General features: G+C 36.2%; 1 protein-coding gene across 1 annotated transcript; it reads left to right on the forward strand.

Annotated features, from left to right (window-relative positions):
* Positions 1–803: 803 nt before the first annotated feature.
* On the forward strand, positions 804–27033 carry LOC136812425 (myosin-10-like). The gene is made up of 33 exons (XM_067068919.1): positions 804–1063; positions 1602–1787; positions 2008–2164; positions 2596–2623; positions 3714–3918; positions 4817–4979; positions 5524–5678; positions 6240–6401; positions 7775–7907; positions 8230–8397; positions 8895–9119; positions 10314–10436; positions 11121–11224; positions 11643–11787; positions 12709–12839; positions 13808–14007; positions 14327–14516; positions 14887–15119; positions 15814–16076; positions 16730–17031; positions 18021–18128; positions 18530–18650; positions 19316–19654; positions 20131–20240; positions 21081–21467; positions 21811–22005; positions 22365–22457; positions 22722–22857; positions 23056–23402; positions 23899–24090; positions 24548–24694; positions 25751–25923; positions 26495–27033. Exons 1-33 carry the CDS (start codon positions 917–919, stop codon positions 26580–26582), a joined length of 5856 nt encoding a protein of 1951 aa, XP_066925020.1. The 5' UTR covers positions 804–916; the 3' UTR covers positions 26583–27033.

Here is a 27033-nt window from a genome sequence, read left to right on the forward strand (position 1 = left end):
GCAGCCTCTAAAGTCAGAACTGTGAATTCTATTTGAAAGAAAAGTGACAAAATTTACAGTAAATTTCTTATAGAAAGATATTTGCTCCATTTTCGACTATTGATTTCCTCATTTCTCAGTTAGCTTTTATTGTTGTTTACTTTAGTCATAACATTTGACAACTGTGTCAAGTTGTTTGGCTTCAAAATATTTCCTCTTTTTCCCCAAGGCCTAAAATGGGTTTCAACCGCTGGGCACACAATGTGACTTGTAGTGGTGCACCAAGATGGAGGTTAATTGTTCTATCCCATATTTGTAGCTTTTTCTTCTACACGTTTTTATAAGAACAAAATATATAAGAACAAGTTAAGAACATTTTAGGACTTTGCAGGCTCTAAAACACCCGTTTTCTTAGGAAAAAGGGACAAAAAAGCTCACAAAATGGTGAAAGTAAGAACATGTTAAGCACATTTTTTAGGCTTGAAATAAAGTTAAGAACATCTATAGGCTTCAAAAAAATTGGATGTTCTCATAAAAAACTTGTAATGACTGATGTATCTCCTTCGAACAATCAGTCTGCCTTATCCAAATTATGGATTATTGAAGTAAAAATATTAAAAGATGAAAAAAAGACACATATTTTGGTCATGGTACGTGTTTTTTGTTGTAAGGTAAAATATTTTTATGCTTATAACAACAAGCTTAAAGTAATGACTTGGATGTTCTCCTCCGCAATTTTTTTTTAAGTTTGAAGGAATAACAATTCGGAACAAAAGAAAAAGAGGATGGGCTTTTCTAACAAATTTTAAAAAAGGGGTTAAACATCGGGCCTAAAAATCAGTACATGTTACACTCTCCCAGTGTTAACACGTACACACGCAAACCACAATAACGAATCGTGTACTAGCCTAGCTAGCCAGGATTTCGTTTCTCCAAAATGGCGAAGATAGATGAAGATTTGAAAGTGTTGATGGTAGACAAGCGACAAGTCTCTGATCCAGTCGCACACGCAGAATGGGCGGCCAAGAAACTATGCTGGGTTCCTGACGAAGAACAAGGTTTTGTTGCTGCCTCCATTCTCAAGGTAATAATAGCGAGTTTATGTATTCGAGATAAATTGAGGGGGACGGTATAAAGCAAAGTTGACATGTCTCCGAAATCACCGTCGAGGCGATATAGAGTCGTACATCAACTATCGACTTTGTTTTGCATCGATTTCACTTACCGTCGCTCTCGATATATCCTCCAATACATAAACTCTGTAATATTTTCAAACATACAGTTAACTTTCTCTCTAATTCGAACCTCTTCTATTTGAATCTTTCTATAGTTCGAACTAAATTGTTGGTTCCCTAAGCTAAGAAAGTATTATAGAATACTCTATGTAATCCGAAACTTTCTCCAATTCGAACTAAAATTTTGATTTCCTCAGCTAGAAAGTAGTATAAATTACTCTATGTAATTCAAAGAAAAATTCTGGCCACTTGAAAATCGATAGTTCAGTTTAAACAATTCATAAAATTGAAGTTGTATTTTAATACAACTAGGTTTTACCTTATTTTTAGACCTAAAGAAGAAGCACTTCCCATAATACTGAACATTCATTTTCTTTTTCTTTATAGGAAGAGGGTGATAAGATCGTCGTCAAATACGATTCTGGCAAACAAGCCACATTCCACAAAGATGATATCCAACGTATGAACCCGCCCAAATTCGACAAAGTCGAAGATATGGCCGATTTGACATGTTTAAATGAAGCTTCCGTCTTGCACAATTTGAAAGATCGTTATTTCTCCGATTTGATCTATGTGAGTAGCATATCTTATGTTCATTTTAAATCCAACTCAAACTCGTACCCTTGCTTTTTAATGAAGCGTTACGTTGTTTCAACGTTTATCTAATGCTCACCACGTCCATATAACGTTAGATGAACATTGAAACAGCGTTGTGTGTCAACTGTTATTATATTGATATCCAATTCTAGGCCGAGATATGCTTATTAAAACCACGCATTGCATTTTTTTATAGACTTATTCAGGCTTGTTTTGTGTTGTGGTCAACCCATACAAACGCATCCCAATTTACACTGACAAAGTTGTAGCGTCATACAAAGGCAAAAAACGTTATGAAGTACCACCTCACGTCTACGCTATTGCTGATAATGCCTTCCGATCAATGTTGGGAGGTATGCGTTAATTTCTATATCGATAGCAGAAGCTATTTTCTCACCTGACTTACTTACTTTACTCCTTTGTTTACTTTTCTTGCGATATCACGATAGAAGCACACTAGTTACCAGGCCCGGCGGAACAACCGTTAAAGTGGGGAGGCTGAAGGCTAAAAATGAGAAAAAATTCGCAAGGAATTTGAGAAAAAAATCTCATTTGGTCAAAAGTGGGGGGGGGGGGCTGAAGTCTCCCCAGTCTCCCCGCTACTTCTGACGGGCATGTTACCGGCATCTCTTAACATTGTTCAAAAGACTCTTCTGTGTATTCTCCTATAAGCCTGCCAGTTTTACTGAGATTAAGACATCCAACTCTGCATTTTCTCTTTAGATTTGAAGACCTTTGTAACATGACTGTTAAAATTTCATTCCATTTTTTCTTTCTTTTTCAGATCGTGAGAATCAATCAATTCTTTGCACGTATGTTCCTGTCTTATTTCATTCTCAATTTTTTAAGGAAAAATGTCCTTGAAATATCTTTAGTAAGCCCATCTACCGTCGTTTTGGTAAGATTTCACTTCCCGCCACTTTTTTAACCAAGACTCCGGGTAGTTGAAAAATGAGTACTCTCGGGTACCTAATAGCCGGGGGGTTTAGAATAAGCAGGGGGGTTGGAAAAAATCTCTAAATTTAATAAGCGGGGGGGGGGGGGCTGGAATAAAAATGTCCTGGGTGGAAAATGTTCGAAAAGGAGGCTGATACAGCAGAATTAGGGCAAAAGAGGGAACTTTCAAAAAAAAATTTTCCGAAAATCAATAAGCGGGGGGGTTGGAATAAGAATGTCCTAGGTGGAAAATTTTCGAAAAATTAATTAGCGGCCCCCCCCCCCCCCCCCCGGCTATTAAGTACCCGAGAGTATCAACCATGTCTTCAATTCATAGAAATAATTTTGTGATATAAGAAGCCATTAATTGAAAATTGTTTGAAAAAGACATGATACTTTCAGTATTGAAAAAATAATTCCACTGCTCAATATATTCGGTTGGTTACAAGCACTAGACTGCTGAATAGAAGCATCACATCCAGAAAATAAAACTAATTCACCATTCAATAATTCAATCATTTACAACTAAATCAAATCCAAGCAAGTCTAGCCAAAGATCTAGATCTAGATCTAGAGACATTTCCCTGAGTTTTGCGGTGGAGCGCAAACTATAACTTAACTATATTGACGTTACTTTATCGCTTCAATGCAAGGGTATCTTACATTTTTCACAAGAGCACTCCTGCCACTTGTGTTTTCTATACCGTCTTCGAGAAGAATTGTCCTTGCATTTTCGTTACAAGTCTCCTCGAAAGCGGCAAGAATTCATGATATGCACCAGTGGAGAGTCTTCTGAGAACCTAAAATTTTCCACCCAATACGTCACTTAAACAATAGAAAAAGTGACGTATTAGGTGGAACAAAAACAGAAAAGTTGCATAATTTCGTGAAGTCATTGTAGTGGTGCATATCATGAATTGATAGCTGTATTCATTCATAAAGATAATTTATCAATTTTCCTTACAGAGGTGAATCTGGTGCTGGAAAGACAGAGAACACCAAGAAAGTCATCCAATATTTGACCTCTGTTGCTGGACGATCCAGCGCTGGTCCTGTAGATGCTGATGATAAGACGCAAGGAAAATTGGAGAATCAATTATTGCAAGCTAACCCCATCCTTGAAGCGTTTGGTAATGCTAAGACCGTCAAGAATGATAACTCGTCCCGTTTCGTAAGTGCCTTGTAATCTATCGTCACTCTTGTTAAAAGATCTGAATGGTGTTATAGTGTTTGAACAATAGACCTTATCGGAGTTTTTGATTTTTCTAAAAAAGTGATGCATTGTGGGATTGTTTCGGGTGTATTACAATAGAAATCTCTTAGGTATTTCTCGAGGGAATTCTGTTGTAATTCACTCGAAACAATCCCACAATGCATCACTTTTTTAGAAAAATCAAAAACTCCGATAAGGTCTATAATCTTAGTAAAGTTATTCTTCGGAAACGTATAGTCTACTTTTCTTTCTTGTGCGAACTGTTCCCCAGACGGCACACAACGTCAAAACAACGTCCATGACATTCATAACGTCCAAATAACGTTATTTGAACGTTAAAACAACGTTGTGTGCCAGCTGGGTCATTTGTATTTGGGGATAAGGGTCACTAAACATTACTGGGCTGATTTTTCAATCACTTCTAAATCAAACTTTCACTTTCAACTTGTAGCCAATTAAGCCTATTTTCAGCCATACGCAAAGAAACTGTACGTATTAAGAGCATCTAACACGACAACTGCTGATGAGCCCTTTTTCAGAAATCGAAAAACTCCCCTCTTGGAATTTCATCAATAGTTTGACTTTTAGAGAGGCTCTCCCGTGGCCTTAATTTTGTAAGTTTTTGTAGCAAAAGTTACTGGTATTTTGACCCCTCTATTATACTTAGAGTCGGCAGCGAGCATGTTGACTGAAAAATTCATAAAATATATAGGGAAAATTTTCTTTCGCTTACACAGGGTACATCTGGATTTAAACAATGAAACTGGTTGCAAACGCCCGGTGTTTTTCGCGTGTTTCCGTATAAAAGATAACGTCATGAATATCAATAATAATTTAATTTCCTTCTCACACACAGGGTAAATTCATTCGTGTTATGTTCGATAACTCTGGATTCATTTGTGGAGCTAACATCGAATCATACTTGCTGGAGAAAGCTCGTCTCATTCGTCAAGCACCTGAAGAAAGAATTTTCCACATCTTCTATCAATTGTGCTTGGGAGCTAGCGATGATGTCAAAAGTAAGACTGCGGGGTTTTTACTTATTTGTCAAGAATTTTGCCCCTAGCATATTTAATTAAAGTGGATATAATCACCCTGAAGAGGACTTCCTACCAGCAAACAAAGCATTTGAAAAAAACAACTCGCGATAATGTTACTTGCGGAAATTTGATCTACCATCCTACTCAGCCACGATTGCCATTCGGAAATACCCATGGGACCCCGGCCCCAGTGGAAAGTTCCGCAAAATTATCGTCCCCGGTGGGAAAAATCCACCAGGATTTCAGCCCCAACTGGAAAAATAACTTTGATTTCATACCCATTCGAAACTTAATGTTTAAAAATTGCACTCCAAAACCATCCCCACTGGATTTTCTAACCTTGGAACAATAGAATTTCTATCCCTATTGTGATTTCAAAATATAATTTTTATCCCTGCTGTGGAAAAAGCTCCAGCAGGGCTACAAGACAGGGGTGCACGAGTTACACAGGAAATCACTCGGCATGGGACAATCACATTTCTAACTACAGTTTGTTGAATAACTTCCTCAATATTTTTTATAGAACAATTTTTGTTGCAAGATCCAAAAGATTACAATTTCATTTCTAACGGTAACGTATCCCTTGCCAACATGGATGATCGCGTTGAATTCAAACTAACTTTGGAAGCTATGCGAGACATGGGTATGACCCAAGAAGAACTTGATCCAATTTTCAAGGTAAAGTTCAATAATTCATGATATGCACCACTGCAATGTCTTCTGACATTACATCACGGAACCAATATCTCATTGGTTGTAAGTGACGTAAAATTAGTCAATTCGTCACTTTCAACCAATCAGCTATTGGGTGAATGGAAGACATAGCAATGGTGCATATCGTGAATATATTCCTAAAAAACCGTTTGGCTCAATTTCTTCTCCCTCGCATTTTACTTTTTCCAAAGGTTTGGTGCAATCTTGGTATTATTCATATTATTCATTAGTTTTTACATTCTAAAGCCCTTTAAGTTTGCCGAAATCCTGATTAACCCAGCTGTCACACATAACGTTATTTCAACGTTTATCTAATGTCCACAACGTCCATATAGACGTTAGAGGAATGTTAAAATAACGTTGTGTGTTGATTCTTGATTACTTGAACTTTCCGTTAGCATCACTTGAACAAAATCTTGGTACCTTAGGAGACAGTACCAGGCAAGCATAAGGAGCTGATAGGTCAATCAAATTAAAAATTATATTCATAGAATTCATTGTTAAAATAATATCTATTGGTCATAGGTCATTTCCGCATTGATGTTGTTTGGAAACATGGAATTTAAACAAGAACGAAAATCTGATCAAGCTACCTTACCAGATAACACCATTGCTCAAAAGATTTGTCATCTCTTGGGAATGGCTGTCACTGACTTCACCAAGAGTTTATTGAAACCACGAGTCAAGGTAAGTTTTTCGTCAAATACTCATTAGACATACCTCCAAATATCAATGTGCCAAATATACTCTCGTGAATTTGGTCTACGTAATATTTAGCGCACTCTTGATGGTTGTTCGGCCACAATAGGCTGTTCCATTAAAAACTATACAGGTGGGTGGACGAGCCTTTTCAAGTCAAAAAAAATTATTGAAAATGAGTCGATATCCCCTGGAAAATGGCGAAATTTGCAAAAGTACCCTTGGAAAGATTCTTTTCATACCCTAAAGTGTGGGTAGACGAACTGAAATCAGTTTTTTACCCCGTGGAAATTTTAGAGTAACTTTTTACCCCCTTGGAAAAAAGGATAAAAGACCCCCTGGAAATTTTTTATCAGATTATTCTCTGGAAATGTTCGTCCACCCCCTGCGGATATGGAATGGAATGACCCTATGTCAACATGGATCTTACAAAGTGCCATGGGTCTTTTAATAGTTGAAACCAAATTCCATTCTCCATAACTCTAACGTGCACGGGGAACACAAATTTGTTCTAGTTATAGAGTATTTCAGTTATAAGGCATTGATAACTGAAGGGACCACAAAACTTGTTCGAGTTAAGGTGACATTCGAGTTATAGAGACTCAATTGTAACTATGATACTCTCTCAGTAGTCTAGCAAGCTAGACGACTAATTCAGACATATTAGAAATAAAGCAAAAAAGTAAATTTTAGTTGTCTAGAAACCTTTGTGCACTAACTCCAAACAAAAAAAAAGTGTCAATATCGCAATTAAAATTTTTTCCCGCTCAAAAAAAATTCTTGAAAATAAAATGTGTGTGGATTTGTGTGTTAAAAACGTTTCATTTGAGTTGATTTTATTTTGAGAGTTTGTTGTTGCTTGATAAATTTTTTCTCGCTACGCAAGCTTCTGCGTAGCTAGGCCCGGTATCTATAAGGTTGAACACCGGATTCTTCCAGTCGTTTATACAAACTAAATCCCGTATCATTATTTGTGTTTATTATTAGTATTACATGCATTATAAACGACTCCAGTCTACTCTCTCAGAGACTTTTGAATTACTCTTTTCCATTCCGTACACACTTTAGGTCGGTCGTGAATATACGATACTCTCCCAGAGACTTTAGAATTACTCTTTCCATTCCGTACACACTTTAGGTAGGTCGGTCGTGAATATACGATACTCTCCCAGAGACTTTAGAATTACTCTTTCCATTCCGTACACACTTTAGGTAGGTCGGTCGTGAATATACGATACTCTCCCAGAGACTTTAGAATTACTCTTTCCATTCCGTACACACTTTAGGTAGGTCGGTCGTGAATATACGATACTCTCCCAGAGACTTTTGAATTACTCTTTTCCATTCCGTACACACTTTAGGTCGGTCGTGAATATACACACAAAGCACAAACGAAAGCTCAATGTGAGTTTGCTATTGAAGCCATCTCCAAAGCCACGTACGAACGTATGTTCAAATGGATCGTCTCCCGCATCAATAAATCTTTGAACAAAGGTATATTTTATTATCTAATCCTAAAGCTATGTTTTTGATAACAACATTTATAAGGATGGTTAGCCTTGGAATTTGCTAAACAACAAGAAATTAAACCTATTTTGAGCCAGAAAAAGAAGTTGGCAACATATCAAAAGAAATATGAAACACTTTTATATTCATTCAATATTTCACCAGTTGGGAAAGTGACGATTTATTATAATATTTCCTCTCTATTATATAGAAGGAACTCGAAGGCAACTTATAGAACACGTCAGCATTTCTTGAGAATGAATGAATGAATGAATGAATGAATGAATGAATGATATTTTCTTTACAATAGGAAAACGTGACGGAAATTCTTTCATTGGTATTTTGGATATTGCTGGTTTTGAGATTTTCCAATTGAACAGTTTTGAACAACTTTGTATTAACTACACCAATGAGAAATTGCAACAATTGTTCAACCACACTATGTTCATCTTGGAGCAAGAGGAGTACCAGAAAGAAGGTTGGCTTTTTGATTCATTTTCTTCAATTACATGCATTCTTCATTAGAGCAATTTTATAAGAACATAAGGCTGAAAATCGGCCGAAAGCCAAGAACAAATTAAGAACAATCTGAGCCTCGGAATTCAAAAATTATTAAAGCAGTACTGATTGTAATTGATTTTAAAAGGGTTTTAAGTAAATAAACTAAGCATATTAAGAACATCGTAAGAACATATAGCTTGGTTTACTGGTTCCTATAAAAAATCGTGTAAGAACCTTTAACTTTGTCTACACACTTATGAACCTTTAAAGCGTGATGAGAGTTAAGCCCAAGCAGTTTACCAGGAATAATGACGTCAAAATATCTAAAGTCATTCCATTGATAAAGACGGTATTAGAGAAATCTTTGGTCAGTACGCCGATATTATATGGTAGAATTACTTGTATTCCGGTATTTTGCACCCTCTGAATCCTCCACCAATATGTTAAGCTCGACATTGTTTTCTTTCTCATCAGGAATTGACTGGAAATTCATTGATTTCGGTCTGGATCTTCAACCGACCATCGATTTAATTGAGAAACCAATGGGAGTCTTATCACTATTGGATGAAGAATGTTGGTTCCCCAAAGCTACTGATAAATCATTGGTTGAGAAGCTTCACAAATCTCACTCCAAACATCCGAAATATTTGAAACCCGATTTCCGATCGAATTCCGATTTCTGTGTCATTCATTATGCTGGTGAGTTTGAGCTACTAAATCTTGTTTTCTGATAGTAATTTGAATGTACCCTGGTGCTTAGAACTTTTTCTCTACAATCATGGACAAAAGGTTTGTAGACTTCTGCAATATTTGCAAAATACAATCGATCAAAAACAAGTTCCCAAGAGGTTCTGGGTGCTTTCCAAACCCATCCAAAGTCTTTCAAAGTCACCCACTGCAGTCTAACCACAAGGGTTAACTACAAGGGCTTGATTAACTGGCTTACACCAGTATCAAAACGCTGATATTTTGCTTGTGGTTCCCTCAAAAGCAATTCAAAAGCAATTCAACGACTTCAAAAGTATTTTTCTTAACTTCCCTCCCCTTTCAGACACATTGAAGAGTCATTTTGCTCTATTTCTCATCATTTTTCACTGAAATCTCATTTGTCCACAACCTTTTGTCCATGATTGTATCAATTTCAAATAGGACACGAAAATTGCAACTTGTAGTTTTTCGTGGTCAAAGTTTCATGCCGTCCGTATAGGCGTATAGGCCGTATAGGCTGCAATCATCAGCCAAATAAAATAAGTTAATATACAAAATCCAAAACAGCATTTCTCATTCTTATCAACTTAAACAACTCAGAGATGTAATAACCGTATATAATTATAAAAATATTAGTCCCTTTTTATGTTTCCTTTTTGATTTTATTTGGTATTTTCAATACTTGCTCTCCTTGTGGTCAGATCTCTGATCAGTATGCAGTGCTGACGAGTCCTAATAAGGACGAAATGCATATGCTGCTCTGTCACCCAAATCTCCTGAGTAAATATAGTTGGAACCCTAACAGAGTGAATATACAGGGTGTCCCTAATTAAAGTATCGAGTCGAAACAACTATGAGTAGAAACTTTTATGTGCGTGTTCACAAAATTGTATTTTAAGCTCTCCCTCTTTTTTCTTTGTAATTACAATAAATTTATACGTTGTAACTACCTGTTGTAATAAGCCTGTGTGATGGAGAACGTTCTTATATTTTAGCGATAACACACACAAACTTTTCTACTCAATCGCATGTTCAAACTCGATACTTTAATTAGGGACACCCTGTAGTTGGACAGAAATTTTTATGTTTCTTCACATATATTTATACTAAAATTGCTCGTTTGGTACTAAGAAGAACTAAAATTGTAAATAAAGTTGATTTAATGTCTTTCCACTTGACCAATAGGACGCGTCGACTACTCAGCCGCTCAATGGTTGACAAAGAACATGGATCCATTGAACGACAACGTCGTCGGATTGATGGTTGAATCTAGTGAACCTTTCGTCTCAGCATTGTGGAAAGATCTTGGTAAGCTCTTTCTTCGTTTGATTCTTTATTCGTGATATGCACCTTTGCAATGTCTTTCACGGACCCAACAGCTGATTGGCTGCAAGTGACGTAATGACTGATTTTACGTCACTTACAACCAATCGTAATCCGTGATGTAATGGCAGAAGACATTGCAATGGTGCATATCATGAATACGCCTTTTTAAAATCGATTTTCTCCCAGTCTCCGAGAAGGTGATCTGAAATTTTTCTACCTTTGGAATGTTTAGACTTTTCGATTTCAGTGCGATACATTTAACAAATAGCTCAAAAGCACTTTTCCCGCCCGATCTTCAAATTTCTAAAAACGAAAAACCAAAATTCTCAATATATTTTGACGAAGATTGTAGCATGAGAGAGGATTACATTAGACTATGCTATGATCTAAGACGAATTCGAATAATAAAGACTAACATCAAACACCTAAATTAGCAGTCGGGCGGAAATTTTGTCCGCGCGGGCGAAAAATCGTCGGGTGGGCTCAATGTCGTAAACACAGACTCATTTCACAGACACAGAAAATATAAACATTGACTATTTTCCGCCGCGCAATATATTACGTTTTATGATATGCAACTATGTTACATCATAATATCATAATAATATAGTATTACACGGACGATAGCATCGTCTAGGATTACACTTTCATCTTTTCTTACTCCAGACAATGTTGTTGGTATGGGTGTCACCGAGGGTATGGACTCTAGCTTCGGAGGAGGTTCACGAACCAAAAAAGGAATGTTCCGTACTGTATCTCAACTTTACAAGGTACCTTTCAGTCCCTTTTTGATGGGATCGGTGTATTTTTCACTTTTCGGGGTCGATAATTTGCCTTTTCCAAAGCTGTATTTGGAAAATGAAGGAAAGTCTTGAAAGTACCTTTCCTGACTTTTGTTGCTTCGTAGCGTACTTTTTATAGGATACCCTCCCTACTTGGAAGCAAATAAAATCTTTATCAGACCTGACATTTGATGTTAAATATAGACATGCATTTGATTTAATCAGTCAACTCACTTTAATTCGAACCCCTATTATTCGAATCTTTCTATAATTCGATCTAAAATATTGGTCCCCTCAGCTGGAAAGTGGTTTGAATTACTTTTCTGTAATTCGAAGAAAATTCTGTAGTTGTTCGAATTGGCAAGTGACAATGAATGCTGAAATCGAACTTTATTTGTACTTTTAGGAACAATTAGCCGGTTTGATGAACACATTGAACAGCACCAAACCCAACTTTGTTCGATGTATCATCCCTAACTACCAAAAGAAAGCTGGAAAAATCAACAACCAGTTGGTCCTTGATCAATTGAGATGCAATGGTGTCTTGGAAGGTAAAATACCTTTCAATTTATCCTACCGATTCGTAAAAGTTTGTACTTGTTTTTTGATAAGCAAGTGTTTACCCCTATATCAGGCATGCGTTACGCTTAGCATTCTATTGTTCTTAAACAATGGAGTCGATATTTTACGTGGATAGCCCAGTAATCTAGGACTTTTAGACAGTCTTTCGATTGTTTTTGCGGGGTCCACGGCCAGCCGGCTTGGCTATCTATGAACTGAACGGAACATTGGAAGGAGCGGGGATTCGAACTGCGAATCTCTGGTTTGAGACGTTGACCACTTGGCCATCGCTCCATAATGCTTTAGTTTTAAACGTTATGCTTATAAAAAACGTGTACTTGCGCAATGCATGTTCATCCACTGTTTGTTCCTTATCACATATTTCATATATTCAACCCTTTTCGGCTATACACGCTTCTTTATCAGAAAATTTTATAACAACACAATGTTAAAAATTGTCCAAAACATGAGAGCAAAGAAATAACAATTCTTATAGCCTCAGATTTAAGAAATTACTTACAAAGTACTGATTCTAACATATTTCAAACTTCAAAATTTCATTAAAATTAAGAATAGCCCAGCCTGAGCCAAAATTTACTGGTTCAGGTGAATAACTCGAAAAAATTTGACATTTGGGCATGAAATTAATCTTTTAAAACGAAAAAGTTCATCCCAAAGTATAATCGTTATCTCTAGCTAATGACAAATCAAGCTAAGATAAAAGTATATTCTGTTATAATTTTTTCGCGTTTCTATCTCTGGAAATTCCAAAACCTTGGTAGCTTCAAACGAATACATGCAACGTTGCCAATGTACATTGCTGACAATTATTGTAAATACCCATAAATCCTTCTATGGATGTTTTACCTAGGCATCCGTAATTACCCACGATCCTTTTTTCTTTCTCTTAGGCATCCGTATCTGTCGTCAAGGTTTCCCCAACAGAATTCTCTTCCAAGAGTTCAGACAACGTTATGAAATCTTGTGCCCTGGTATCGTTCCCAAAGGTTTTATGGATGGACGTAAAGCTACTCAAAAAATGGTATGTTTTTCTTTTAGTGTTACAAACTTTTTCCGTCTGCGGGTGGAAATCCACCCACACAGAGAGATTCACTAAGATTTTCCAGAAAAAACCGTACACCCCCTGTTGAGGAGGTCCATCATTTTGTGGTTAGAAATGCTGCAACCCCCTGGAATTCCATGCAATTTCAGGCTTAAACCCCCCCTGGAATTCTGAATTTTAGTAGGATTTAAAAGGCTACCCCCATGGAATTCCATTTATTTTTGACAGATTTTTGTATCTCCCTATGGAATACCGCCACATATCAAACCTTACCCCTTGGAATGGAAATGGACCTCCTCAATAGGGGGTATACGTTTTTTTTCTGGAAAAGCCCATTTCCACCCTAGGTTATGAACCTTGGAGGAAGAAGAATTTTCGTATCGTCGTCTGATTATCTGGGATGAGCTGGAGTTTTTATAAGATACTTCACTAATTGGTCATTTGAAGTGATAGAGATGACGCGTTCTTTAGAAAAAGTAACAAAATTGTTTTATTATTGGTTAACGACCAACCAAATCAAATAAGAGCTTGTAAAAACTCCAGCTTGTCCCGATTATCTGATGTTCTGTCCAGATTCAGTTGCTTGCAACACTAAAATTTAATGAAAATACTTTTCTACCTATAAACATCAGATTTAATACTTTTGGCGATTTCTTTCTAGTTTATACATATATAGAAATCTTTATCGGCAATATATGTCTATTTGTTTCTAGTTATTAGTAATAGAATTTCGTACATTTAAATCTAAGTCAATAAAACTTTTGACACCTGGTGACTTTCAATCATTTGAACATCTTTTCAACATCCTTTTTGTTTGAGAACCTTGTCTCCTCTGCTAACTTAACTAAGTCAACCATACAAACTGAGGCTAATATTTCTAATATTTATTTCTATTGCTAAGTTTCTGACACCTGGTGATTTTCAATTTTTCACCTTCCTCTTCATAGATTGAGAACCTTGACATGGATTCCAACCTTTACCGTGTTGGTCAATCCAAAATCTTCTTCCGTGCCGGTGTTCTTGCTCATCTTGAAGAAGAACGTGACATCAAGTTGACTGAAATCATCATCCAATTCCAAGCTTACTGTCGTGGTAACATCGCCCGCCGCAACTATAAGAAGAAGATCCAACAACTGTCTGCCATCAGGTATGTTCGAATATGATACAACTTCACTATGGAACGTCGCGCGTCCAAATCTGGCAAGTCTAAGCAAAATAATCACATCAAAATCAATAGCCAATCATAAACATAAATATTAGAATACAGTCATTTTCAAGCAAAAAGGGACACAGATTTTGATTGTTTTGCGCTGAACAACCAAGTCAGGTCGCCACATTCACCATATCCTTTAGAACAGAGCGCGATGGATGGATGATCTAGTTTTTAGATTAAACAGACTCCCATTACGGATATTTCTCAACGTAACGGCCGTGTAATCGTATTTTTCTTCTCTATCCACACACAGAGTCATTCAACGTAACGGCCGTGCATGGTTGAAGATCCGTACATGGGACTGGTGGAAACTGTTCACTAAAGTCAAGCCTTTGTTGAGCGTGACACGTCAAGATGACGAAAAGCGAGTCAAAGAAGAAGAGTACAAGAGCCTTGTCGATAAACACGATAAGATGGAGACTCAACATGTTGAATTGACCAAGGTACATTCAACTCTCTCTAATTTGAACCTCCATAATTCGAATATTTCTGTAATTCGAATTAAAACATTGGCCCCTGCAACTGGAAAGTTGTGTAAAATTCTCTCCATGATTTGAATCTTTCTCTAATTCGAAGAAAAGTATTAGTCCCTTGGAGATCGAATAAGAGAAAAGCAACTGCTTATCCCATTTTTATAAGCTCTTCATGAAACTTCCTTGTTTCCCGTCATTATGGAAGAAAGATTCAATTTGCTTCTATGTATCCTTAAAATGCTCTCAATTTGTTCTTCATATTTTGGCCATCGAACCCTTGTGTTCTTATATAGTTTTTCTTAAAGTATAACCTTATTTGATACATTCTCGCTTCAAACAGGCTCATGAAAAACTTCAAGAGGAGAAGAACTCTATTGCTGAACAACTTCAAGCTGAGATCGAACTTTGCCAAGAAGCCGAGGAGGCACGTAACCGCCTGCAATCACGAAAAGCTGAATTGGAAGACTTGATTGCCGATTTCGAGGTGAAAGCACAAGAAGAGGAGGAAAAGATGGTCAAAGTTGTGGAAGAAAAGAAGAAATTGCAAAACAGCATTCAAGATCTTGAAGAAAGGTATGTTTTTGGATGAATCTTATATACTACAGTAAACTCTCGCTAATTCGAATTCGAACGAAAAATATTATTTGTTCGAATTACAGAGAGAAGTATTCTACGAGGGTTGCTGCTAGACGAGAACTGAAAGTTAATTCGAATTATAGAACGATTTGAATTATAAAAGTTCGAATTAGAGAGAGTTTACTGTATTTTACCGTTTTTTCTCAAACAAATGGGCGGGAATTAAAGGGACGCTCTTATTATCAAAATTTCAAATTTTTTTCTCAAATACCTTCGTTTTTACGGTTATATATGCGATTTAAATCTGTGAAATCGTGACTTCAATTGAAAATTCTATGACGTGACCCAAAATGGCGGGCGAAAATTTATTCCAAAAAAATTTCTTAAAATCCATATCAATTTTGATAACGAATGTTATTGCTTTTTCTTCTCGAAAATGATCTAAATTGCCTTGGGAATTTGAACAATTAAACAAATCCCGTGCAGCTAAATTTTAGTAAAGTCAAACGAGGGAGACGTTTTTAAGAATTATATTTCATATAATTTGTCCGCTGTTTTTCGAACGCACTGTATTAACATGCCTTATGAAGGCCTAAACTAGCAGAGGGCAGCTTGAATACGTTAATAAATCTTTTGAAGAATGACAGTCACCAGGTATCAAATTAATTGTTATTTCTTTCACCATCACCAGCTTGGAAGAAGAAGAGCAACAACGCCAGAAATTGCAATTGGAGAAAGTACAAGTTGAATCTAAACTCAAAGCCATTGAAGACGAAAAAGCAGTTGCTGAAGATGCCAATGCAAAACTCTCACACGAGAAGAAGAACTTGGAGGAGCGAGTCGATGAAATTTCGGACACTTTGGCTAAAGAAGAAGAGAAAGCCAAACAGCTGGCCAAAACAAAAGCTAAACAGGAAGCCTTCATTGCTGAGTTGGAAGAACAAATCAGCAAGGGTGAGTGTATTTTGATCTTGGCTTGACTTGAACTTTTCGTGAAAATAAACTTTCAACAATTTTGAGCCTTCGAATAGCTTTTTGACTATTTGGCTTGACTTGGACTTATCTTGAAAATAAACTTTCAACAATTTTGAGCCTTCGAATAGCTTTTTGACTATTTGGTTTGACTTGGACTTATCTTGAAAATAAACTTTGAACTTGTTCAACCTTTCTCTATCAAAACGAATTTAATTTTCATAGTATCTTGCTGGCACACAACGTTCTTTTAACGTTTATCTAACGTTCACAACATCCATATAACGTTAGATAAACGTTGTAACAACGTTTTGTGCCAGCTGGGTATCTTGATCAAAATCAATTTGCTTTAAGTGTGCACTAATCTTTGTTTTGCTTGCTATTTCCCAAAGAATGCTTCAATTCAAACATATGGTATATCGTTGAAAAGAAAATTCAGAGCACTATAATTTCTGAAAAAAAAATTAAAAATCTTTATAGAAAGTGAAGATGAAAAATGAAGAAAAAAATGAGCTTTTTAACCTTTGATGCTATCAGCATCAAACTTTTCTTGGTACAGAGCTATATAATACTCTTAACATTTTGACCATCGAAGCCTTATGTTCTTATAAAAATTATGTATCTATATCAAACAGGTGATAAGAGCAGTGGTGAGTTACAGAAAGAAGTTCGCAAAATGCAACAGGAGGAAGCCGACCTTAAACATCAATTGTCGGAAGGTAGCGCAAAGATCGCCGACTTAGAGGATGACGTCAAACGTCGGGAGCAAGAATTGGACGTCGCCGTCAAAAAGGGTGAAGAAGAAACAGCTAAGTTGGTCACTGCCGAGAAACAAAAAAGAGAACTACAATCTAATCTTGAAGAACTTAAGGAAGACTTTGACAATGAGCGAGCTGCCAAGGAGAAATTGGATCGCGCTAAACGTGATTTAGAGAATGTAAGTTGGAATAACTGTTATTTTAGTTTGGGTTGGTGAGACAAATTAAATTGAAATTACGTTGGACTAAATGTTATTCTTGTTTGGGCTAGTGAGACAAGTTACATTGATAATAAGTAAGGTGTTAAGGAAAAACTGGATCACGCTAAACGTGATTTAGAGAATGTAAGTTGGAATAACTGTTATTTTAGTTTGGGTTGGTGAGACAAATTAAATTGAAATTACGTTGGACTAAATGTTATTTTTGTTTGAGCTAGTGAGACAAGTTACATTGATAATAAGTAAGGTGTTAAGGAGAAACTGGATCACGCTAAACGTGATTTAGAGAATGTAAGTTGGAATAACTGTTATTTTAGTTTGGGTTGGTGAGACAAATTAAATTGAAATTACGTTGGACTAAATGTTATTCTTGTTTGGGCTAGTGAGACAAGTTACATTGATAATAAGTAAGGTGTTAAGGAAAAACTGGATCACGCTAAACGTGATTTAGAGAATGTAAGTTGGAATAACTGTTATTTTAGTTTGGGTTGGTGAGACAAATTAAATTGAAATTACGTTGGACTAAATGTTATTTTTGTTTGAGCTAGTGAGACAAGTTACATTGATAATAAGTAAGGTGTTAAGGAGAAACTGGATCACGCTAAACGTGATTTAGAGAATGTAAGTTGGAATAACTGTTATTTTAGTTTGGGTTGGTGAGACAAATTAAATTGAAATTACGTTGGACTAACTGTTATTTTTGTTTGGGCTAGTGAGACAAGTTACATTGATAATAAGTAAGGTGTTAAGGCAGGTTAAGGAGAAACTGGATCGCGCTAAACGTGATTTAGAGAATGTAAGTTTTTATTGAATAACTGTTCTTTTAGTTTGGGTTGGTGAGGCAGTTTTTACTTTTAGCAAGAAAACGATAGAATTTTGATGAAAGAACCTTGTAAGAACCCATTCTTAGATATCTCAATTTCAAATTGTTACAATTTCAATGTTTCCAGGATCTCGAAGAATTGCGAAGCGAATTGGAAGTTTCATCAGATGCCACTCATGTACAAAAAGAACTTCAACGAAAGAGAGAAGAAGAAATTGGAGAACTCAGACAGCAGGTTGGTGTTCTTTCTATAATCCGTGTAACACAGTAATATGGGTGTTATATGATAATACGATAATTGTTACGGAATAATATCAGTTTGAATAAACTGCGGTGGTCTTTCGCTAACTCGAACTTCTATTATGCGATTCCTTCTATAATTTGAACTAATTTTCTCAGGTCCTGTCAAGAGGAAACCTTCACAAAAAAACTCTACAATTCGAATATCTCTCTAATTCGAACAAAATCAGATGCCCCCTTCTTTGTTCCCCTCAGCTGGAAGGTAGTGTTAAATTCTCTCTGTAATTCGAATCTTTCCCTAATTCGAAGAAATCTATTGGTCAAGAAGATCGAATTAGAGAAAGTCAACTGTAAAATTAACCAGTCAATGACCGTAGATTTATTATTCTTTTTCAGGTACAAGAAGAAGCAAAAGAGCACGAGAAACAAATGGCTTCCATTCGTCAAAAACATAATCAAGTTGCTGAAGAACTCAACAATCAATTGGACTCAATCAAGAAGAACAAAAATTCTGTCGGTAAGGTTCGATGATTCAAAGCCCTGAAGGGGCTAGATCCGAAACTCTTGGATGGGAATTCAAGCCACTTATTTCCGATCGAAAACGCGTGACCTACAGTTTTCGAAAACACGTGACCTACAGTTTTTTTCGCACAAACGCCGGATTGAAAGTAAAAATCTACCACAAGATTTTGAAAAATAATGTCACGCAAAAACAAAGAAAGTGGCTAGATTCAATCGGTCATTCTAAATACGGTGCAAATCTTAAGTCTTTACTTTTTCTTGTTTGAGAAAGATTAAAGATTCCTTTCTAGCCACAAAGGCTTTAAACTCAATGTTTTTTCCCCAATATTTTTAACCAGTAAATAGCATTTGATTCATCCCTTTTTACAGGCTTGACCAATAGTAAACAGCTGGTTTGAAATTAAGTCGTTTTAAAATTCATATGTCATTTGTTTAATAACGATAAGCCTATTCGAAGAGGTAGACCGTCAAAGTCACTTCTGAACCAAGTAACTGAAAATGAAAATGTTTCTGTTGATCAATTTTGTAACATTACTTTAGGCAAAAAGCTTGGAAGATCGACATAGAGCTAACTTCTTCACAGAGGCTGGCTCTATGTCCAATCTGTTTTCTAGTAATAGAATTTGATTGTAAATTTTATATATAATTTCATTCTCACAGAAAAAGCCAAAGCAGCATTGGAAAGCGAAAATGCTGAACTTGAATCTGACTTATCACGTGTCACTTCAATGAAGAACGATGCTGACAAAAAAGTCAAACAACTAGACTCTGCTCTCAACGAAGCTAAAGCCGTCAAGGCTAGTCAAGAAGAATCCATCCAAAAACTCGAATCATCTGCTAACAAGTTGCAAAAGGAGTGTGACCAACTGAATACTCAATTGGAAGAGATTGAAACCAAACAAGCCAACACTGACAGAGCCAAACAAGCAGCAGAAGCAGCTCTTGAAGACACCCAAGAACAGTTGTCGACCGAAACCAAAGCCAAACTCCAACTTCAAGGTAATTTGACTATTCACTTTTAAACCCTTATCGGTTTTTTAGGAGACTGGAAATTAATTTTCAAGCAAGATTTGTTCCTCCGTTCTTCATTTTTAGGCTAACAACTAAATCCCGCCAAAACCCTACATACTTTTTTCCGAGTTTCTGCGGTGGAGTACAAACTGATTTTAGCATTCGAATAGCTTAACTATTTTGACGTTTTTTTATCGCTTCAATACAAGAGTATCTTACATTTTTCACAAAAGCGCTCCTACACTTGTGTTTTCTATACCGTCGTCAAGAAGAATTTCCTTGTATTTTCGTTACCAGTCTCCTCAAAAGCTGACCGCGCCGCTAAAGTGTTACGTCTTAATGTTGTTCCCTTGCATAGACATTGCAGAATTTAGTTTTTTCTGTAGAGATTAAGTGCAAGGTATCTTGGCTATCGTTATCGTATAACAATTATGCTTACCTGTTAAATCGCTTCTCCTTTGCAGGAAAACTACGCGAAGCTGCGGACGAAGCAAACCGCCTAAGCGAACAACTGGAAGAGGAGGAAGAAGAAAAAGCCGCTGTACAAAAACAACTTTCACAAGTACAAGTGCATGTAAGTTCACTCGTTTGTGTTTGTAAAAACTATAGACAGGAGATCACCGTCCTGTATTTTCATAAACTGATGTATACTGGGCGGGTTCGGGCTGTGAGGTAAATTTCCGCCTCAAAAAATTCACAGTAGGAAATTGGAATTTAGCGCTGTCCACTCCTCACTTAATCAAATTAAAATGAATTAACTTTAAAAGTTGTATGACCTGTGAAATTATAACAAACATTTTATTGAGTGTGTTTTCAACTGTTATTTTGGAGATTCAAACTCACAGCCCAAACCATGCTTTTCATTTCGCCATCAATATATAAAATAAGAAATCATAGTATTGATCTCCAGGCTATAAAAACTAGAGTTAGGCTACTAATTAACGAAAAGTCTCCCCAGTTGGCACACACCGTTTTTTCAACGTTCATTTAACGTTATATGAACATTAGATAAACGTTAAAATAACGTTGTGTGACAGTGAACGTTAGATAAACGTTAAAATAACGTTGTGTGACAGTTGGGAGCCTTTCTACGTGATAAAAATACTGGACTCAAAACAATTACTTACTTTACAAGACTAACCGAACCTGATTTGACCTTTTGAAATGGGGATGAATAGCACACCGCTATGCAAACGTCATAATTATTTTTCAACATTTGACTAAAATTCAATCCCACAATCCTTTTCATCTTGATTCGTAATGCGTGCAAGTTATTACTTTTGTATGTCAAAGAGTGTAATTGACTTGCAAAAGCAATTAATGCAAAGGATGATGGACAAACAGTAAGTTTTGGTGTCTATTTTTAGAATCATTGCGGTATGCTATTTATAAACGATCTTTGATTTAAATTCAGCTTGATGGAGCAAAGAAAGAAATCGAAGTCCAAATCGCTGCTTTAGAAGAAGCTGAGGTTGCCAAACAGAAACAAAAACGTGAAAACGAAGAACTCCGTGGGGATCTGGAAAAGAGTCAAGGAGATTTCCAAAAAGCTGACAAAGCAAGAAAACGTCTTCAAGGAGAGCTCGATGACGTCACTGTACAAATGGAACGTGAGCGCCAAAATGCCACCCAGATGGCCGGCAAACAACGCAAATTTGATCAACAATTAGCTGAAGAACGCAAAAATGTTCAATCTATGCAAGCCGAAAGAGACAATATGGAGAAATTGGCGCGCCAAAATGAGACCAAGTGCCTTTCACTCCAAAACCAGAACTCAGAATTGGAAGATAGACTTGCGGAGGTAGGAAATGAATTTTCAGTAAATTTTGATCATCTGTAATAAACTTTACACATCTGCACTTTGCGGAAAGGGATTGTTGATGGGGCAAAGGCAGATCTTGAAAAGTGTAGAACCAAACTTCTATATAATGGCCATTTTCAGACCACATTTTTGTGACCCTTATGCATTTTTTATCTATATAATATTAATAATAATCGAAGTTGTTTAAAAACGAGGCCAAAATTCATGCATCTGGTTTATTCCCTAAAGATTTTATTTAAAATTATTCATTTATTCGATGAAAATCCTATTCCCATTGAAAAATCGAATTAGAGAGCGCCAACTTTGATTATCCTTCTTTTAGGCTGACCGTCAAAAGAAATCTCTTCAACTCGAACTCCAAGATTTGGTCGAAACAAAGGACGACGTCGGTAAATCCGTACACGAATTGGAAAAAGCGAAACGTCTGTTAGAACAACAGTTGGCAGAACAAGTTACTCAAATGGAAGAACTCGAGGATGAATTACAAGCTACCGAAGATGCTAAACTAAGATTGGAGGTAAGTTGTCTATACAAAACAATATTAAAGGTTTTTGGGGAAGCAAGGCAAATGAAGCAGTTAGTAAGTTTTCTATACAAAACTCGATGTTAAGTTTTATTACGTTAGTGAGGCAAGCGAAGATAAAATTTTCTATTATGTAAAACACTGTTAAAATTTTTTTGGGATAGCGAGGCAAGTAAAGAAAATAAAATTTTCTATAAAAAATGTAATTTTTTCAGAGTATAAGTGTATAAACGTAATAAGTATGTACACTGTATGAAAATTTAAGCCCAAAAATCTTCATTTAGTTAACAAAGGATTCTGGGTGTATTGACAATCAAATTATTTAATCATCTGTATCAATTTCATATTTTTAGGTCAACATGCAAGCCGCAAAAGCACAATTCGAGCGTGACTTGGCTGGTAAAGAAGACAACGTTGAAGAAGGACGCCGCCAATTGATCAAACAAGTAAGTCACCACCGAACACGCTTTTTTTACCGCCCACCGCCCTTAACAGCTTTAGGCAAAGGCAAAGCACTTTGAATAGACTAGAAACTTTTTGATTCAAAACGATAAAAATGGCTTGAAATTTCTTGTTGCTTCGCTAGAATACAAAAAAAGTTATGATTTCAAACTTTAATTCTAGTATGTGTATTACCTTTTAAGAACAAAAACATAATGAATAAATGCATAACACCAAATTACCTGCAACTTCTCTCCCTTTTTTTTCAGTTACGTGAAATGGAGGCAGAACTGGAAGAGGAACGTAAACTGAGACAATCTGCACAAGCCGCTAAACGTAAATTGGAAGGACAAGTTTCTGATTACCAAAATCAACTTGAGAATGCTAACAAGATCAAGGAAGAAGGTCCGTTTCTTGCTATTACTCCTTCCTTTCAAATAGTTCGTACCTTAATGACAAAATTTCGAAAATCTCCCATCAATCTTCCCTTGAACAGCATAAAAATCTGTCTGAGATTTATGCTTTGAGTTTTAAGCTTTTGAAAGATATGATCACCAATTTCTAGTGACTTCAATCACTACTTTTATCCCCTTTTTCCATTAGGAACTAAGGCCCTCAAGAAGTACATGTCTCAGCTCAAAGAAGTACAAAAGGACTTGGACGAGTCACGTGCTTCAAGAGATGATTTGGCTAATCAAGTCAAAGAAAACGAGAAGAAACTCAAAATCCTTGAAGCTGAATTCCTTCAAATGCAAGAAGATCTCGCGGCCGCTGAACGTGCTCGCCGAGCAATCGAAACTGAACGTGATGAACTTTTGGAGGAGTTGAACTCTAACAGCGCCGTGAAAGCCGCCCTCGCTGAAGAACGCAAGAGATGGGAGGCTCAAATTGCCGCCCTTGAAGAAGATTTGGAAGAAGAACGAACACAAACTGAACTCATGCAAGATAAGGTGAAATTTTCTTTATAAAACACTGTTAAAATATTTCGGTAAAGCAAGACAGAATGAAGTAAAATTATCTTAAAAAACACTCTTAAAATACTTTGGGACAGCGAGACAAAAGAAAATGAAGGTTTTTATATATAGAATGCTGCTTATTATTTTGGAATGTCGGGTATAAGGTTTGATACATAAGACTTATTAGGTCTTGAGAGGTTTTATGAAATTGACAAGGGATTTATTTTAATGAATTTTCTTTGATAACAACAAGAGCAACAAAAAAAATCAAACTTCGAAAGCAAAATTTGAAAAGAAAATTCTACCGTGGTATAATAGCCATGGTATATCAGGAATTATTCAATGGCTGTTTTTGCCTACAGGTATATAATAATAAGACTTATTAGGTCTTGAAAGGCTGTTGCTTGTATATCAAGAACAGTAGAGTTCGATAAATTCTTGAGCCGAATTGAAAAACTAACTAAACTTTTTCATTTTTGATTGACAACAGGTTAGACGAGCCAACCTTAACCTTGAGCAAATGCAAACGGAACTCAACCAAGAGCGTGCTGAAGCTCAACAATTGGACAACACTCGAATGCAATTAGAAAGACAAAACAAAGATTTACATGGAAAATTGGCAGATCTTGAATCAAGCTTGAGATCAAGAAACAAAGGAATTGTCGCAACTTTGGAAAGCAAGGTTTATATTCAGGAAATTTTGAAATTATTGTTGAGGAAGATTTTCCAAGATTTCCACTCTCGCGACACTTTTTTTGACTTTTTTGACTCTCGCTTATTCGAACTTCTATTTTTCGAATCTTTCTGTAATTCGTACTAATTTTCAGTTCCCGTAAAAGAAAAAACCCTCTCAAAATATTTTATTTCGAACAAATAAAGTTTCCCATTCGATTTCGAAATAGTGAGCGTCAACACTGTACTTATATTGTTCCTTTAAGTAAAATTTTTGAAATATTTCAAATCGATCACTACTATAAAGTCACTTAAAGTTATATTTCATAACCACGCTACCAGCAGACTCGCAATATAACTTTTGGTGAAATGATACAACGTCGACATTCTCTTAGCATCTTCAGATATCAAAATATTACATCTCTCAGTCTCAAAAAAATTCTATTTGTTTTCAATCAATATTTAAGGTCACCAATTTGGAGATCCAATTAGATCAAGAAGCAAAAGAGCGTCAACAATTGAACAAAGTCTTGAGGAAATCTGAGAAACGAGTCAAAGAAATCACTATCACAATCGAAGAGGAGAGAAGCCATACTGAAAACTACAAGAATCAAGTAAGATATGTACCATTACAATGTCTTCTAACATTACAACACCCCCTTCTCACAGAAGGGGAACCTTCCCACTGCGAAATTGTCCAAAATATCGTCTCCGGTGGAAAATTATCCTCCAATTTTTGTCACCACTGAAAATAATCAAATAAACCAATCTTCACTGCAATATGATGCTTTTTTTCCCACCCCGCTGCATTTTCTGACTTGAAATATGAAAACAAAAGAATTGAAATTCCCAGCCATAAAAAATACGGGAATATCAATCCCCATGAAGTTTCAGCCCGTTATTTTCATCCCCACTAGTTGAAAAAATCCTACTGGCTCTGTGAGAAGGGGGTGTATGATATGTACCATTGCAATGTCTTCTAACATTATATCACGGATCCAATAGCTGATTGGTTGCAAGTGACGTATTGACTGATTTTACGTTACTTACAACCAATCGGCTGTTAAGTCTATGTTGTGGTATCGAAGACATTGCAGTGATGCATATCATGAATATTCGAACCTCTATTATTCGAATCTTTCTGTATTTCGAACTCAAATATTGGTCCCCTCGCCTCAGCTGGAAAGTGTTTAAATTACTCTCCATGATTTCTTTAATCAAATTCGAAAGGTTTTTTGGTCCTTTCAAGGTCGAATTAGAGAAAGCTGACTGCATAACAGTTACCTTATCGGGGAAAACTTCGGCGGGGAAAAGTGACGAAATTTTGGCCAAGTGATGAATATTTTTCCCCGACGAAAATTTTCCCCGGTGTTAATGCGTTTACCAACTACCAGCAAGTGACGAATATTTTTCCCCGATAAGGTATTATCTGCGATGATTATAATTTTTACGAGGATTCGAACTGAAGTAGGCTGGATACTAGCATCAACAATTTTGGTCAAACCTGACCTTTTTGGTTCCTGTCAAACTCGATGTCTTTATCTTGGTGTATTTGGGCCTTTTAATATAAGAGAAGTTTAATGTATATGCATGAAATCAGTTTTTTTATAACTTAAAATAATATCCTTGCGGTAGCAGCTCTTTTTTTAATTCACATCCCTTATTTGTAGCTTGAGAAGATGACCGCCCGCGTGAAGAACATGAAACGCCAATTGGATGATAGTGAAGAAGAGGTTACTCGATTGAATGGCACAAAACGAAAACTTCAACGCGATTTGGATGAGAATAACGAAAGTCTTGAATCAGCACAACGTGAAGTGAACACTTTGAGACAACGTTTGAGGTAATGAGCTGTTCCATTTAAAATTCATACAGGAGGTGGCAAAAATATTATTGAAAATATGTAAATACCCCCTGGAAAATGGCAAAACTTGCAAAAAAACGGTTCTTCCTCAAACCTGAAAGAGAAAGTGGTCAAACTACAACCAGTCTTTTACCGCCTGGAAGTTTTAGAGTATTTCTTTACCCCCCCCCCCCAGCTGGAAAGCAAATTCTTAGACCCCCTGGTAAAAGCTTCTTCGGATTACCCCCTGGAAAAGATCGTCTACCCCCTGTAAGGATATAAAATGGAATGACCCAATGAGAGCTTTCCTACCAAAATTGTTTAACGTTTATCATAGGGGGTTAGATGGGAGTCTTTTCATTCAGTTATACTTGGATTTTGTGTTACATTCATTTTATAAGAAAAGCTTTATGATCAATTACTGACTCGATTTCTTGCAAAAACCTAAGAAAAAATTAAGATCAGTTTCCATTCTTAAAATTTCAGCCCAAATTCGAGTACTAGATGTCTTATTATGTACATATTATGTATATATTTTTTATACTCAAAATATTTTCTTTTTGTTTTGCAGAGGCGGAGTTGGTGTTCGCACAACCACTACAACTCGAACCCGAACCTCCCGAAAAAGTGAAGAACTTGAGATCGAAGGAGAAGAATAAGCGCCAAAACAAACAAAATCCAAAATACAGATCTCCAAACAATAAAATTCGAATGCTGACGCGTTTATACAATATTGACAACGATGCGCCATATCAATCTCAAAAGGAAAGCTAAAGAGGCGCTGTTTCCTTTACAATAATCGCCATCACAGGTTTGCCAATATTACTATCAGGCATACAGAAACACATTGCTTTATTTTATCTGTTTATTTATTTCCATTTTCTTATAATTTTTTGTTACTTTTTTGTCATTACTTTTTAATTTTGTTGTTACTTTCGTTTTTTTTTGTTTTCGTTATCAGTTTATTTATTTATTCCTATTTTTGTTTACTTATTTATTTATCTTTACCTACTTTTCTTAAATTTCTTAATTTCAACATATTGTAATTTCTACGCATTTTTTACGCATTTCTTTACGCAAATACACCTTTCACGAATTGAAATTTTATAA

This window comes from Clytia hemisphaerica, unplaced genomic scaffold (assembly GCF_902728285.1).
Source record: "Clytia hemisphaerica strain Z4C2 unplaced genomic scaffold, Clytia hemisphaerica genome assembly, whole genome shotgun sequence".
In the NCBI taxonomy this organism is placed as follows: domain Eukaryota; kingdom Metazoa; phylum Cnidaria; class Hydrozoa; order Leptothecata; family Clytiidae; genus Clytia; species Clytia hemisphaerica.

Excerpts from the sequence above, each read along its gene's own strand:
- LOC136812425 (XM_067068919.1), top strand. The coding sequence starts at position 917 with ATGGCGAAGATAGATGAAGATTTGAAAGTGTTGATGGTAGACAAGCGA. Across the intron at positions 4,980-5,523 it reads AGCTAGCGATGATGTCAAAA|AACAATTTTTGTTGCAAGAT; the intron begins GTAAGACTGCGG and ends TATTTTTTATAG. Across the intron at positions 22,458-22,721 it reads GCCGCCAATTGATCAAACAA|TTACGTGAAATGGAGGCAGA; the intron begins GTAAGTCACCAC and ends CTTTTTTTTCAG.